The sequence below is a fragment of the Lagenorhynchus albirostris genome, chromosome 8 (genome assembly GCF_949774975.1).
Source record: "Lagenorhynchus albirostris chromosome 8, mLagAlb1.1, whole genome shotgun sequence".
NCBI classification, from domain to species: domain Eukaryota; kingdom Metazoa; phylum Chordata; class Mammalia; order Artiodactyla; family Delphinidae; genus Lagenorhynchus; species Lagenorhynchus albirostris.
In genome coordinates, this window is record NC_083102.1 from 17087317 (window position 1) to 17103128 (window position 15812).

General features: G+C 36.8%; 1 protein-coding gene across 3 annotated transcripts in view; it reads left to right on the forward strand.

Moving 5' to 3' along the window:
• Positions 1-15812, forward strand: part of MTPN (myotrophin) — a 61373-nt gene that overhangs the window by 37712 nt on the left and 7849 nt on the right. For 2 of the 3 annotated variants that reach the window (XM_060156591.1, XM_060156593.1), the window contains exon 3: positions 668-751. In XM_060156591.1, the coding sequence (XP_060012574.1) occupies positions 668-751 (84 nt within the window). Of the gene's footprint in view, positions 1-667; positions 752-1352; positions 1739-15812 lie in introns of those variants that run through there. The other variant, XM_060156592.1, reaches the window with a different exon arrangement.

The following is a 15812-nucleotide window of genomic DNA, read 5'->3' on the forward strand; positions in this document are numbered from 1 at the left end:
GTTGATTTTTTTTTTTAACTGATAAAACTGGGGGGTAGATGTTTCCTTTTCAAGTTCTAAAGCAATGTGAGAGTTAGTTAGCACTATCTGTAGGTGGCAAATAGCTATCACCCAATGGAGCATAGGGCTCTGCAGTCATGAGAAATCTAAACTGGATTTTTGGTCAAAAGTCAGACAGCAGTCATCTCTTGACTCTTGCCTTTTGTAGCTGTTGCATTTCAGAGTTTTAGAAAAATGTTTAAGTAACCATGACAGCAAGTGAGATGAACTTTTCACATCTCAGGGGATACCATGTCACGTGGCCCAATTGTGGCAATCTTTTACCTCTTCATTGGCTATGTTCCACCCCTCTCGAGATTCCCTTCCTGCACCACATTGGCACGTCTACAGTAATGCGGAGTTGAGGCTCAGAGAGGTTAAGTAATTAGTCATGCAGTAAGTGGCAGAGCCCAGATTTGAGATGGGGTCAAAGCCCTGCTCCATCTGTTTCACTCGGCTGACTCCCAAGGAGAAACTGCGTGTGGGCTTGGGCCTCTAGCAGCTCCTAAGAGGCTAAAAATGGGTAAACACCGATTTTGAAATATTTATGAGCATTCCCTAATTAGATCTAGAAGGAAGGAATAAATGAAAAATGGATGAGGTGATCTATATCTTTATTATTTCATAGGCTCCAGATAAACATCATATTACACCTCTTCTGTCTGCCGTCTATGAAGGTCATGTTTCCTGTGTGAAATTGCTTCTGTCAAAGGTGAGGTCAATTGCTGATTTTTATTGCTTTTTCCATTACTATGTAACTGTTTAAGCTAAGTATTTGGTTGTTAATTTACTTAAATTTTGTGTGGCATCAGGGACAGAAAAACTAGAGGTAATATCCAAAATTGAGGTCTAGAACAATGTTGCTCAAAACAGCTGGTCCACAAGCTGTTTGTTACCAGTTCATGGTGGGTAAAGAGGTTGGGCTAGAAAATAAGTCAACACAGTCTCCTTCATCAAGAATATCTTGCTATTTAAAAAAAGTTAGCCAAACTAGGCATTGTAGTTAATAATCAGTAATATAGAAAATGTTGTCCCATGCTAGTAACAGTTTGCAGACTGGTACCATATTCACATACCACGTTTTGAGTAGCTGGTTTGAAATTTGTATAAACTTCATTTTCTGTAGTACGTACTGAGCAAGATTATTAGAGGCAGATTGCTGTAAGGGCTCTCCAAGTCATCTGGTTTCTTGATGTGATTGAGATCATGGTAAATTTGTAGTTTTCCAGTGTTTTACCTTTGCTATTACAAGCTCTTAGATGAAGTTCAATGTCCAGCCTCAGAAATTAACCAGTCAGTTGCAGCCATTCTAGGTGTATAAGATGGGACCTGCAAATCTTGGAAGACAAGAAATCTTCATAAAATAAGGCACCAGTATCAATCCCAAGGTTATCATTTCATGGCCATACTCTGGAAAGTGCTGTTCATAACATTTCATTTGGAATTTTAAAAATAAGCCCTGCTAAAAGAAGAATTAGAAATTAAATGAGTAAATGTATATGAAGCATTTTGCCACAGTATCTGACACATAATAAGTACTCAATAAATAGTAGCTCTTATTACCTCTAAGACTAAAGAGGATTTTATGCTTCATAGATTGAACTTCAGTAAGATTTGGAGAACACTGAGAAAGTAGCACATTTGTCTCAACACTTCATTGACAACTTTTCAAAGATGCTGTCTGAAAGCAGTTAATTCAGGTCCTCTAAAACTAGGGGGTTTACCCATACCTTCATGTTAAACACAACTACCGGATTCCTTTAAATGTGTGGTGGTGGTGGTTTTTGAAAAACCACCGGGGGAGGGGTTGGGAGGTTTTGGCATATGGCAACAGGAGTTTTTCCATATTATACACCGTACTGATATGAAAAGCCAAAATAAAGGAGGATATTATTCTTTGCCACTGTAATGGATCCAGAATCTGTGGTAGGATGTACTCACAAAGATTTCCAGCCACTGTCTTTCTCCTTACTGTCTATTCCTCCACAACACCCATGAAAAGATTAAAAAGTACCTTTGAAAACTACTGGATAATTTCATCCCTGGGGGAATATTTTTGCATATTATGTTAAAAACTGGTTGTCGAAGGCTACAGATACAAATTTACATTTCATTAAAGATTTTTATAATTTCAATATTTTGTTGGTTAGGACCCTGTATTGCAAGTAACTAAACCCGGCTCAGACAGGCTTAAGCATTAAAGAGATCGTGTTGACTCACATAGGTCTACAGTCGAGGCACAGCTTGTCCATGGGCATAAGTCACGTGACCAGCATCTGACTTCTCTTTTGGATATTTCTCAGCTCTTCCTCAGTGTTGACTTAATTCCCTTGGCCTCAGTCTATCTGCTAAGTGTAGAGCAAAAGAAACAGTTAATACTGTATTATTGATATATTTGAAAGTTGCTAATAGGGTAGATCTTTAAAGTTCTCATCAAAGGAAAACAATTTTTAAACTATGTGAAGTGATATTAATTAAACTTACTGTGGTAATCATTTCACAGTATATAAACATATCAAATCATTATGTTGTATACCTTAAACTAATAGTATTATATGTCAGCTATATCAATTACAAATTAATAAATTCATAAGTCAGAATTAAAACAAACAAGAAATGAATGGTTCCTTCCTTCCCCTTCTTTCTCCCTCTTTCCCTGACCTTTTCTATCTAGCCAAGGGTTTTCTTCTCTGAAAATAAAAAACTCCATGGGATCCTTTTTAGCTTAGGGCTCTGGTCATTTACTAAATGAAATGCCCCCTAAGCAAGCTCCTCCCTCCTAGCCAGATCTCAAACTGTAGGTCAGAGCTGTATTTCTTTCTGATAAGCTTCTCTTTCCTCCTAGGACAAACAGAACAAGATGTAATTATTCTTATGATAGAGCCAAAACCATTGTTCCATATTTCTTATTCCCAAAACATGATGCTCTAGGTGACTGAGACCTTGTGGCTATAAGATTCCACTGTTAAGAAAGAATCTTCTACATTAAATAAGTTCATGAAAAGCTGGCTTGATTTGAATGTACATTAGGCCCCTGATATGTTATCCCAGAAGGGTCTTTATAAATATGTGCTGTGTTGCTGAATTACTGGTTATAAGTTGAGTTTCCTGACTTTTAAGTAGTTTTTTAATTTTACTTGTGCCCATAATATTCTTTCATTTGTGTCTGATCCTTAATTTTTGTAGCTAAACAAGTGACATTCAGAGATGGCTGTATTGATGGCAGACCATTTGTAACCATGTAGAGCTGTTATTGATTTTAGATGAAAGGTTTTTTTTTTTTTACCTTTTTGAAAGCAACATAAAATTTAATTTTTTTCAAAATTAATTACTTCAATTTTATTTTTGCATAAGCTCCTTTAATGTGTACCCTATAGTTCTGTTAACCAAATTTTTGAGGGGGGAAACTGTGCTCTTTAAAAATCCTTAATTGCTAAAATAAGGCTATTCCAGTGCACTTTTTTAAAGTGCAGTCAATGTTTGTATTATGAAATCTGGTTTATTCTTTTATCAAAAGTAGAATCTGTATCAATTACTATTAATTCATTTTAAAAGTATGTAGTTTAGAAGTTTTCCACATTCATTGACATCTCTAATGTACAACTGATCCGTGAACAGCAAAGTTTTGTATTGAACCAGTCCACATACACACAGATTTTATTCAGTAGTAAATGCTGCATATACTGCATGATGCATGGTTGGTTGAATCCACAAATGTGGAGGAACTGCAGATATGAAAGGCCGACTGTAAGTTACAAGTGGATTTTCAACTACAGAGAGGGTCAGCGCCCTTAACCTCCCCCCACCACGCTGTTCAAGGGTCGACTACATTATTCCACTGGTATATCGTTAGCATAGGAAAAAAGCCAAAACAATAAATTTTAAAACTCAATATGATCACAACTAATAGAGAAACACAAAAATTACAGAAAACAAAAGAATGGTAGAATGTATAAAATCAAACTCTATGCTATATGCTGTATTACTTACTGGACTTTTTAAAAAAACTTTAATGCGATGGAAGATGAAGTTTATGACACAAGTAAAAATTTAAAACATTTAATTCTTTATTGTCCATATAGCAAAAGAGGAAAGTAACATCTGTGGGAAATCTAATATAATCTTTGTTTATATAATCTCCAAATACATAAGTATAATCATCTCCATTTTATGGATGAGGTGACCATCTGTCCTGAGGAGGTTAAATAACTACCTGAAGTCTAATAGAATATAATGAAATCAAGATTTGCTCCAAGTTATATGACTCAAAAACCCATGTTCTTTCTACTACTTGAGAGTGGCTTTCAGACTTACTGTCAGGGATAGCTATGAGAAATGATTATGTATATTTCCGCAGGTAAAAGATATTTGGCCTGATTTTTAATTGATACATTCATGAATGAAAAAAATGTAGCGATCAACACTTGTGGGACTTCCACTTGAAGCCTGAGGTCTGAGCACATGCCATGGTATCTCCTTTTTGCCCTCTGATGACAGAAAAGATGTTTTTAAAATGAATGAATCAACATCTGTTTTAGACCATAAGACAGCAGGGTTCATTAGACAAGAAATTATAATGAAGCCTTGAGAGACAGAAGGCAGGTAGGATGAAGTTGGAGAAGAAAACATTCCCAAACACGAGCATGAGAGGACTGTTGTGAAAGGTAGGAGTTGATCCAAGGCAGCTTGAAGCCCAGAAGTGGTCAGTACCCTTGAGGAACAGATGAGTGAAGAGTTGGATGTGCTTTCAGGAAGAAACAAATGAGACCCAGAGGTGAAGACTGAAGGAGGTATGCAAGAAGTCAGTATGTGAATAAATCTAAACAAATATTGAAATACAAAACAAACATGAACATTTAAAATAAGCTAAAACAAGGCTCCCCTGGTGGTGCAGTGGTTAAGAATCCACCTGCCAATGCAAGGGACACGGGTTCGAGCCCTGGTCTGGGAGGATCCCACATGCCACAGAGCAACTAAGCCCGCGAGCCACAACTACTGAAGCCCATGCTCTGCAACAAGAGAAACCACCACAATGAGAAGCCCTTGCACTGCAACAAAGAGTAGCACCCACTCGCCGCAACTAGAGAAAAGCCCACGCGCAGCAATGAAGACCCAATGCAGCCAATAAATAGATTAATTAATTAAGCTAAAACTATAGAACTGTTAAATAATAACTTAACAAGAAGCAAGGGAAATGAACAAAACTCCTGGTATTCTCACCAAATCCAGAGTACATGGGAAACATTAGTAAAACTGGTGAAAGGAAACTGATGAAGCAGGTAAAAAATGCAGGCTCGAGGAGCATCCTGGGTAATTGAGTGGTCCCAGGGAGTAAGAAGCCCAAGTGAGAGTATGAAACAGAAGAAGTGGCAGCTGCACAGCAGTCATTAAAAAGGCCAAGCCTAACAGACTTCAGCCTGATGTTATGAAAGCAAAAACAGACGGTGTAAGCACCTGTCATTTTGAACCATAATTCTCTCACGGTTGAATAAGGTTCCTCCTTCTTTGCCCTAAAAAAATCTTAACAGGAAATTTTTGGAATAAAAGAGATATTTAAAAGATGTATAAAAATATTACTGAACTGATCTTCCTGATTAGAATCTCAGATACCTGAATAATAGCAGCGTTGCATGAACACATTATTTAGAAGAGAGTTAATCTTGAAGTGGTACTCTTGAACTATAATGTTATAATCAATGGATGTTCATAAGTCCAAAATTCATTTATTTTTCAGTTACATATAATTTGAAATCATCTAGTTTCTGTGTAGTTAAAGAAACAGTTCTCTAAGAGAACTAATAGTTTACCTGTAGCATTAATACACTATCATGTTAGACATTTCCTTTAACAGTATAGTATATAGTATTTAATATATACCAAATTTCTATAATATTTATACTTATTAAAATTCTTTATAATCTATGTAATCCCTTTGATAATAAAGGATTTTAAGAAGTATCCTTATTTTCTAAGGAAAACTGTTTCTAAATAATCCACTAAAGGATATTGTGGGGAAAGGGGAAATACTTAACATCTTTAAAAGATAATACAAGTTAACCTTTAAGTTCGCTATCATTTAGAATTCAGACAGGTAAGCTTTCAGTCATTTACTCTAGTGTGGTTTATACTCTGTCCTTTATATACTATATATTGCTATTAAAAATGACCAGTCAACCTCCTATTAAAACAAGAATTCTTTTAAACAAATAAATAGAAAAATTACCCCAGCATGAGAGAATCACAGATCTCATGAACTGAAAATGTAATGAAAGTTTTTAAAACATTATAATTACTGTTTTATTCTTAGATTACAGAAACAAACTGACAGTATACTTGTTATTATAAACCCATTTGTTGTTAGTGATAATACGAAGCTATATCTGAGAGAGAAAAGTCCAAAAGAAACTTTGCTTTTTTGTTTTCCATCATTTCTCTGCTTTATACTGTGTCAAAGAATTTACCTCCTTAGCTCAGTGCTTTGTGACAGCCTGGAGGGGTGGGATAGGGAGGGTGGGAGGGAGGGAGACGCAAGAGGGAAGACATATGGGAACATATGTTTATGTATGACTGATTCACTTTGTTATAAAGCAGAAACTAACACACCATTGTAAAGCAATTATACCCCAATAAAGATGTTAAAAAAAAAAGAATTTACCTCCTTAGGATATCTGCTGTAACCTTACAACGGAAATATGTAACCACTGATGCTTGTGCAACTCTGATGTTAGTGAGGCACAGCTGTTTCAGACCACTCTGTACATTCACTGTGTGGGACAAATGAGTGAGAAACAAAGGCTTACTCAACAACCTTCCTTTTATAAAAAGAAAGTCAAAATGATTAACGTCTTACGTACAATTGCTGTAGAGAAGAAAAAGTACTAAAAATCAGTCTGTTAAGAAAATACAGAAAACCACCTTATCTGATAACATTGATGATTTTGCCCCATGTATTTTCCGTGCTGTATTTTAAAAAATCAAGCGGCCAGTTAATAATAAAATTTGAATACCCCTCTCAAATACCAGCATTGTCAAATCCTCAAGAAGGATCTACGGTACAGATTTTGCTGCTTGAATTGAGAATCAAGTACGTAAGATATAACGACTTAGAAGTCAACCCTTTCAGCCTAAATAAGTAGGTGTGCTGGTAGGTAGAAACATTTTTTTACTCAAATTACTCACTGTTCCACTCCCAGTAAAATCTAAACAGTTTCACACATTCTCAAGCACACATTTTATGATTACTTGGAATCCCCAGAGTTCTCCATATAACATGGGCAGGTTTGGTTTCAAAAAAATTTTAGGACAGATGACCTGCAAAGAACTGAGTAATGCCTTTCTGAATTGCCTTAGTTTAAGAAACTGTTAGAAGAGGACTAGCAGAATTGATACAGCTAGAAAACTTACCCCCCTAAATAACTGAAGAAACCAGTTGTTATGCTGTTTTGATATATCTCACAAATCTCATCCACAGGTATGCCCATTGTAAGCTCATTGTTTTTTTACCTATTTAGCTCTTTTAGACTGGAGTGCATCATTATTTTAGATAGTTTCTGTTAGTGACATAAACTGTGTGTTGTGACATCACACACCCCCAAGTTTGGTTCTGAGTTCTCCTTCCTAATACCTTTGGGGCTTTGAATAAATTCCTTATCATCTCAGTCTAAGCATCCTCTTCTGCAACATGGGGCCAGTACTCATCACATAGAGTTGATGAGCAGGTAAATTAGCTCATAGTTAAAATAGTACTTATACATAGGAAATGTCATTTAAGTGCTTTACATATATTAATTCACTTAATCATCACAGTAATCCTATGAAGTAGGTACGATTTTTATCCCCCATTTTATCATTGGGGAAACTGAGGCCCAGGGCATTAGGAAGCTTTCCCAGGATCACACAGCTCGATAGGAGGAGAGTTGGGATTCAAACCCCATCACTTTGGCTCCAGAGCTTGTGTCTGTAACCACTACATTACACTGCCTCTCAGTGTAGCCAAGTAGTTAGAAGAGACACTGTATGCAAGTCATTGATGGCAATACTGAGCTCATCATAAATTCTCAGTAAATACTAAGACCAGTTAGGATTGATGCAGATGACTTTGATGTATTTCTCAGAAAAGGGAAGACTTGCTGCAAGAATGAGAGTTCCCTGAAAAGCAAGTTTTATGAAAATGACTGTTTCAAATATAAACAAACTTTTCATCCAAAACTTACAGTGTACCACATCATAGGTAATATATTGGCTCACTATCTGAATGTCTTTGGAGAGAAGTAATTTGAAGGCTCATTTATACTTTCTCCCATCCCTTATATTTCCATGATGAATTTCTCTCTGAAACCTTGAAATGATCTTTCTGTTTTTGCTAGATATGACTACAGTGGAGATGTTAAAAATCGTATTTTCACAAGGGGTAACGTAAGAACAAATCTAAGACCATTATATATGCAACTGAAAATGAACTGTGGTCACTGTCTCCAAAGGAGAAATAAAATGAAGAGAAATGTAGAATACATGTCATTCCCTGTTGCATGGTTAACATGTTGTTTAGAGAGGCAGAGGGGGTGCAGATGAGGAGCATGGCATTGAAGTTAGAAAAGCAAGATTTAACACCTGGTCCTATGGTTTCATATCCAATGAAGCACAGTTAACAGATAATAAAGGACTATGACAAGTGCTGTAAGGGAAGTAGGGTTCAACTGTAACAAAAACTCCTACTACAGAGATTTAAACAAGAAAGTGGCTCTTCTTTTTTGTGGCTGAATAATATTCCATTGTATAATTAGTTCTTATTTTTAAGAGAGATTAAGAGAATTTTTGATCTAGGAGTTACTGCCGAAATCATGTTAGGTTTACCATTTTATTTGCAGAAAGTAGCACAGAAAGGTTAAGGTACTTGCCTAAAGTTATACAGCTAATTTGTGGTAAAATTGGGTGGCCAGGTTCAGTATGTCCTTGAACCACACCACCTGCTTTTTCTTATCTTGAAGTGTAGTTGATGTACAATATTATATAAGTTACAGGTATACAATATAGTGATTCACAATTTTTTTAAATTGAAGTATAGTTGATTTACAATATTGTGTTAGTTTCAGGTGTACAGCAAAGTGATCTGGTTATACATATATATGTGTGTGTATATCTATATACTTTTAGAAATTCTTTTCCCTTACAAGATATTGAATATAGTTCCCTGTTCTATACATACATCCTTGTTATTTATCTATTTTATATATGGTAGGTGCATCTGTTAATCCCATACTCCCAATTTATCCCTCCTCACCCTTCCCCTTTGGTAACCATAAGTTTGTTTTCTATGTCTGTGAGTCTGTTTCTGCTTTGTAAATAAGTTCATTTGTACTGTTTTTTAGATTCCACATAAAAGTGAAACCATAAATTTGTCTTTGACTTCACTTAGTATGATAATCTCTAGGTGACTACATGGATGGACCTTGAAGGCATTACGCTAAATGAAATACGTCAGAGAAAAATACTGTATGATCTCACTTATATATGGAATCTACAACAAAAACGAAACAAACTCAGATACAGAGAACAGGTTAGATTGATGGTTGCCAGAGGCAGGCGGCTGGGTGGAGGGTGTGTGGGGTCAAAAGGTTAGAGGCCTAGAATTATCAGGTAAGTCAGTCCTGGGGATGCAACAACCGCACGGTAGCTATCCTTAGTACTGTATTATATACCTGAAAGCTGTGAAGACAGTAAGGCTTAAAAGCTCTCATCAGAAGGAAAAAAAAATCGTAACTCTACAGTGATGGATGTTAACTAACCTTATTGTGGTAAATTTTGCAATATATACATATATCATATCGTCATGTTGTACAACTAAAACTAATATAATGGTCTATGTCAGTTATATCTCAACTTAGAAAAAAAACAAGTGGCTCTTAATGAAATGCCTGAAGGTAAGCAGTCCAGGGCTGAGTAGCTGGCTCCACTTGTCCTCAGTACCCCACACTCTCTTCTCCCCTGTCTTCCCCACTCCTTACGGTTGCAAGATGACTGCTGAACCTCCAGGCATTGTGTCTGTTTGGGGCAGGGAGAAGGGAAACAGTTAAGGACACTCTCCTCCCTGAGGCTTTATTGGAAAAGGAAAGCTATCCACGAGATGCCAGCTTTGTGCCAGATGGCCACCTGTAGCTTTAAGGGAGTCTGGGGATTCAGTGCCTTTTCAGCCTCTATAGGAGAGGAAAGCACAGGAAAGAGGGTTTGCGCTAGACTTTGGATGAGCCAAGCTGTAGTACTGGGTTGGCCAAAAAGTTCATTTGGTTAATGAATCCATTCAATACAGTTCTTGGTGAAAATGAAAAATGTGTCTTTTATTTTTACTTAAAACCGAACAAACTTTTTGACCAACCCAGTATACACCTTGAAGTATGATCAGCAACGTGCCAGGGGGCATACAGGAAGAGAGGGAGCCAGCTGTCCTGGAAACTCCAGAAGGGCTTCACGGAAGCAACTGAATAAGAGTTAATCAAGTGGTTAAAGGGAGAGCACAAAGAATTGCTTTGTTCCTTTACATTTTAAGAGTCCTTGTTGGGACATTTAATATCAGATATATTTATTCAGGCATTCCTTTTGTACTTGATTCTAACCCACTTTCTTTCCAAAAGTGAGTTGAATATACCAAACCATGGTTGCTGAATTTTTATTTCTGAGATAGTGGTTATATTCCAAGGTTGTGAAACAGTATCTAGCAACATAATACAGAAATGTCCGCTAAGATGTCATGTGTGTATCTAAATGCTAATTTTTTAATTGATTTGATAAATTTTGCATTGAAACAAAGCTGCGTAGTGTTTTAACAATTGATTAGTATAATAATTATCATCTTTGTCACGAAAGCCTTCTGTCAAGATAATGTCAGATAACCTGAGTACAAGTTTAAGAGTTTCATTCTTTAAATGTTACTAATCCAGTTTTCTGGCCTATTTGTCCAGATTAAGAACTGGTGGTAATTTTTAAAAAAACACACAAAAAAACCTGGTGGTATAAAGCAGAATTGAGCTATCTGAAGTAAGAAGTAGATAAAGATGCACTCTTGTTTCACGCCAGTATATCTTATCTTTCTAGCTACATTGTAAACTATTCTATTCAAGGGCAGAGATAGTATGATGAATTTTTTTAAACATTCCCCATATTCTACAACTTAAACTATCAAATAATACTTGATTGTCTAAAACGGTAACTTTTGAAAATGAAGAAATTACTGGTGAGGTTTTAAAGCTTTTTTACTCCCTAGAATGACAAATGGCCTGTCTCTCTACTTGGGCCACTGAACTTGGCCGTAGCAACCTTTTCCTCCTCCAGGAAACTATCACAATCAGAATCACGCTGTAACTATAAGCAGGTGAGCCTAGTCCTGATCTAGTCCTTTACTGTATGTGTACAGTCCCTGTCTATATCAATTAATTTTAAAAAACATTTTTCTAATATCATTTGATAGCCTGTTATTGACACTGTGCAAGGCCTTGTGATTTCAGAGACTGATAAACATGGTTACTGCTGTCACCATATTTAGTAAAATGTAAAACAAGTGCACAAAGTGTTGTGATTGCTGTGACAGGAGTTTATATGTAACAGCAGACACCTAAAGGAAGAAGAGGTCATGTGTGGTCCTGGGAGTCAAGGGCATAGTGTGTTATAAATAAGGATGTCATTACAACTTTAGGTACCACAAATGTAACTTCAAAAAGCAGTTGACACTTGAGTTGAATCTTAGCAACTTAGTGTCCAAGAATCTAATAGAGAACTGGAGTACCTTTCCAAGCAGAAGCAGCAATGTGAGAAGGTTGCAGAGGCAAGAAAGAACCAGCTTTCAAAGAAACAGCTTTTAGTAGTTTTATTGATTTTTGCTATTGTTTTCTTCATTTCTATTTCATTTATTTCTGCTCTGATCTTTATGTCTTTCCTTGTACTGACTGGGTTTTCTTTGTTCTTCTTTCTCTAGTTGCTTTAGGTGTCGTGTTAGATTGTTTGAGATTTTTCTTGCTTCTTGAGGTGAGACTGTATTGCTGTAAACTTCCTTCTTAGAACTGCTTTTGCTGTGTCCCAGAGGGTTTGGGTCATTGTGTTTTTGTTGTCATTTGTTTCTATGTATTCTTTTATTTCTTCTTTGATTTCTCAGTGATCTCTTGGTTATTTAGTAGTGCACCATTTAGCCTCCATGTATTCGTGGTTTTTTACAGTTTTTTTTCCTGTAATTGCTTTCCAGTCTCATAGCATTGTGGTCAGAAAAGATGCTTGATACGATTGCCATTTTTTAAATTTTCCGAGGCTTGATTTGTGACCCAAGATGTGATCTAGCCTAGAGAATGTTCCATGTGCACTTGAGAAGAAAGTGTAATCTGCTGTTTTCTAATGGAATGTCCTATATATATCAATTAAATGTGGTCTATTGTGTTATTTAAAGCTTGTGTTTCCTTATTAACTTACTGTTTGGATGATCTGTCCATTGGTGTAAGTGAGGTGTTAAAGTCCCCCACTATTATTGTGTTATTGTGTTACTGTCGATTTCCTCTTTTATAGCTGTTAGCATTTGCCGTACGTATTGAGGTGCTCCTATGTTGGGTGCATATATATTTATAATTGTTATATCTTCTTCTTGGATTGATCCCTTGATCATTATGTAGTATCCTTCCTTGTCTCTTGTAACATTATTTTAAAGTCTATTTTATCTGATAATGAGTATTGCTACTCCAGCTTTCTTTCACTTTCCATTTGCATGGAATATCTTTTTCCATCCCCTCACTTTCAGTCTGTATGTGTCCCTAGGTCTGAAGTGGGTCTCTTGTAGACAGCATGTACATGGGTCTTGTTTTTGTATCCATTCAGCAAACCTGTGCCTTTGGTTGGAGCATTTAATCCATTCACATTTAAAATACTTATTGATATGTATGTTGCTATTACCATTTTCTTAATTGTTTTGGGTTTGTTTTTGTAGGTCCTTCTCTTCTCTTGTGTTTCCCACTTAGAGAAGTTCCTTTAGCCTTTGTTGTAGAGCTGATTTGGTGGTGCTGAATTCTCTTAGCTTTTGCTTGTCTGTAAAGCTTTTGATTTCTCCATCGGATCTGAATGAGATCCTGGCAGGGTAAAGTAATCTTGGTTGTAGGTTCTTCCCTTTCATCACTTTAAGTGTATCATGCTACTCCCTTCTGGCTTGTAGAGTTTCTGCTGAGAAATCAGCTGTTAACCTTATGGGAGTTCCCTTGTATGTTATTTGTCGTTTTCCCTTTGTTGCTTTTTTCTTTGTCTTTAATTTTCGTCAATTTGATTACTCTGTGTCTCAGTGTGTTTCTCCTTGGGTTTATCCTGACTGGGACTCCCTGCTTTCTGGACTTGGGTGGCTATTTCCTTTCCTATGTTAGGGAAGTTTTCAACTATAATCTCTTCAGCTATTTTCTCTGGTCCTTTCTCTCTCTCTTCTCCTTCTGGGACCCCTATAATGTGAATGTTTGTGCATTTAATGTTGTCCCAGAGGTCTCTTAGGCTGTCTTCATTTCTTTTCACTCTTTTTTCTTTATTCTGTTCCATGGCAGTGAATTCCACCATTCCGTCTTCCAGGTCACTTATCCGTTCTTCTGCCTCAGTTATTCTGCTATTGATTCCTTCTAGTGTATTTTTCATTTCAGTTATTGTATTGCTCATCTCTGTTTGTTTGTTCTTTAATTCTTCTAGGTTTTTGTTAAACATTTCTTGCATCTTCTCAGTCTTTGCCTCCATTCTTTTTCCGAGGTCCTGGATCATATTCACTACCATTATTCTGAATTCTTTTTCTGGAAGGTTGCCTATCTATCTCCACTTCTTTTAGTTGCTTTTCTGGGGTTTTATCTTGTTCCTTCATCTGGTACATAGTCCTCTGCCTTTTCATTTTGTCTGTCTTCCTGTTAATGTGGTTTTCATTCTACAGGCTGCAGAATTGTAGTTCTTCTTGCTTCTGCTCTCTGCCCTCCACTGGATGAGGCTAGCTTGCATTAGAATTTTCATATGAAAATCTTGAACTAAGAAAGTAGTGGTAGCAAGGACAGGTGGAAAATGTTAGGAACATTATGGTCTAAAGATTTGGTGACTGATAACATGTGAAGTAAACAAGAAGAACTGCATAGTGTCTCCACAGTTCCTGGAAGGTGGTTCTTACCATGATAGTGAATACTGCAGAAAAAGAAACAAGTTTGTAGGAAAAGATCATGGATTCACTTTAGGAATCGTAGAGTTTGCCGTATTTCTGGGACTTAAAGTAGATAAGTCTCAGTGGCATGTATATGTGTTTATATATATACGGGTTTAAAGATCAGGGTAGATGTTCAAAATGAGTATAAAGGTTGGAACTTAAATTGTAACATGGATGAGATCAGGCAAAAAGCGAAGAGTGCCAAAGACCAGAACCATGGAGAATCCAGCATTTAAACAAAGCAGAGAGAAAGTAAAGGGGAGGAGGGTGGAGTGGAAGTAGTGGGTGCAGGAAGGAGAGGCAGGCTAGACAGACAGAACTTGGAGATAATATTCTAAAGCATTTTCAGGACAGCATAGATTAGACTATAAATTGCCTTCTGTGTCCATTTTTTACTCTTTCTTTTAGAAGCGGAACTCCAGGTTTTAACTGGGTGCATACATTGCAGCCTAGCTAGTCCTTGTATCTCAGTTTGCCTTGCAGTGGATATGACTTTGTGTCTAAGTTTGGGCTGATGGGATGTGCACAAATGATGTGTGCCACTTACTGGGGACTTTCACCCCCACATCCAGCAGGCTGGAAGCACATGTGGAGGTGAGCACACTTAGCAGTAGACTGTTTTATGAGAGAGAAATAAATTAACTTAGTTTAATACATTGTGTTTTAGCCTCTCTTTGTTATAGCAGTTAAGCCAAACCATAACAAATTGGGTCAAAAGTTGTTATTTGTAAATGAATGAACAGGAGTGGGGAAAACTTGGGTGTGGATCTCCCGATTCTGTCACTTGGGAGAGTTGCACAGGGTTTTGATATTGGAACAATAGAAATAAAACTGATCATAGTTGTCTGCTAGGTGCCACAGTGAGCAGTGTTTACCCAGAAGTAATTTAAGCACTGTTTATATATTTTAACTGTAAAAGTCTATCAATATCCAGGACCAGATCGCTTTACTGGTGAGTTCTACCAAACATTTAATAAAGAATTAATACCAGTCCTTCTCAAAGTCTTCCCAAAAACATCAGTACAGATGGGACCGCTTCCAAACTCATTTTACAAGGCCAGCATTACCCCTATACCAAAACCAGACAAGGATGCCACAAGAAAATTGCAGACCAATATCCCTGATGAACATAGATGCAAAAGTCCTCAACAATATGTTAGCAAATCAGATTCAGCAATACATTAAAAGGATCATACTCCATGGTCAACTGGGATTTATTCTGGGGACGCAAGGATGATTCAGCATCTGCAGATCAATCAGTGTGAACACCACAATAACAAAATGAAGGATAAAAATCATATGATCATCTCAGTAGATGCAGAAAAAGCATTTGACATAATTTAACGTTCATTCATAATAAAAACACTCAACAAAGTGGCTGTAGAGGGAACATGCCTCGGCATAATGAAGGCCATATTATGGCCACAAGCTATACATCATAATCAACAGTGAAAAACTGAAAGTTTTTCCCCTAACATAATGAACAAGATGAGGTTGCCCACTCTCACCACTTATTTAACATAGTACTGGAAGTCCCTAGCCAGAGCAGTTAGGCAAGAAAAGAAATAAAAAGCATCCAAGTTAGAAG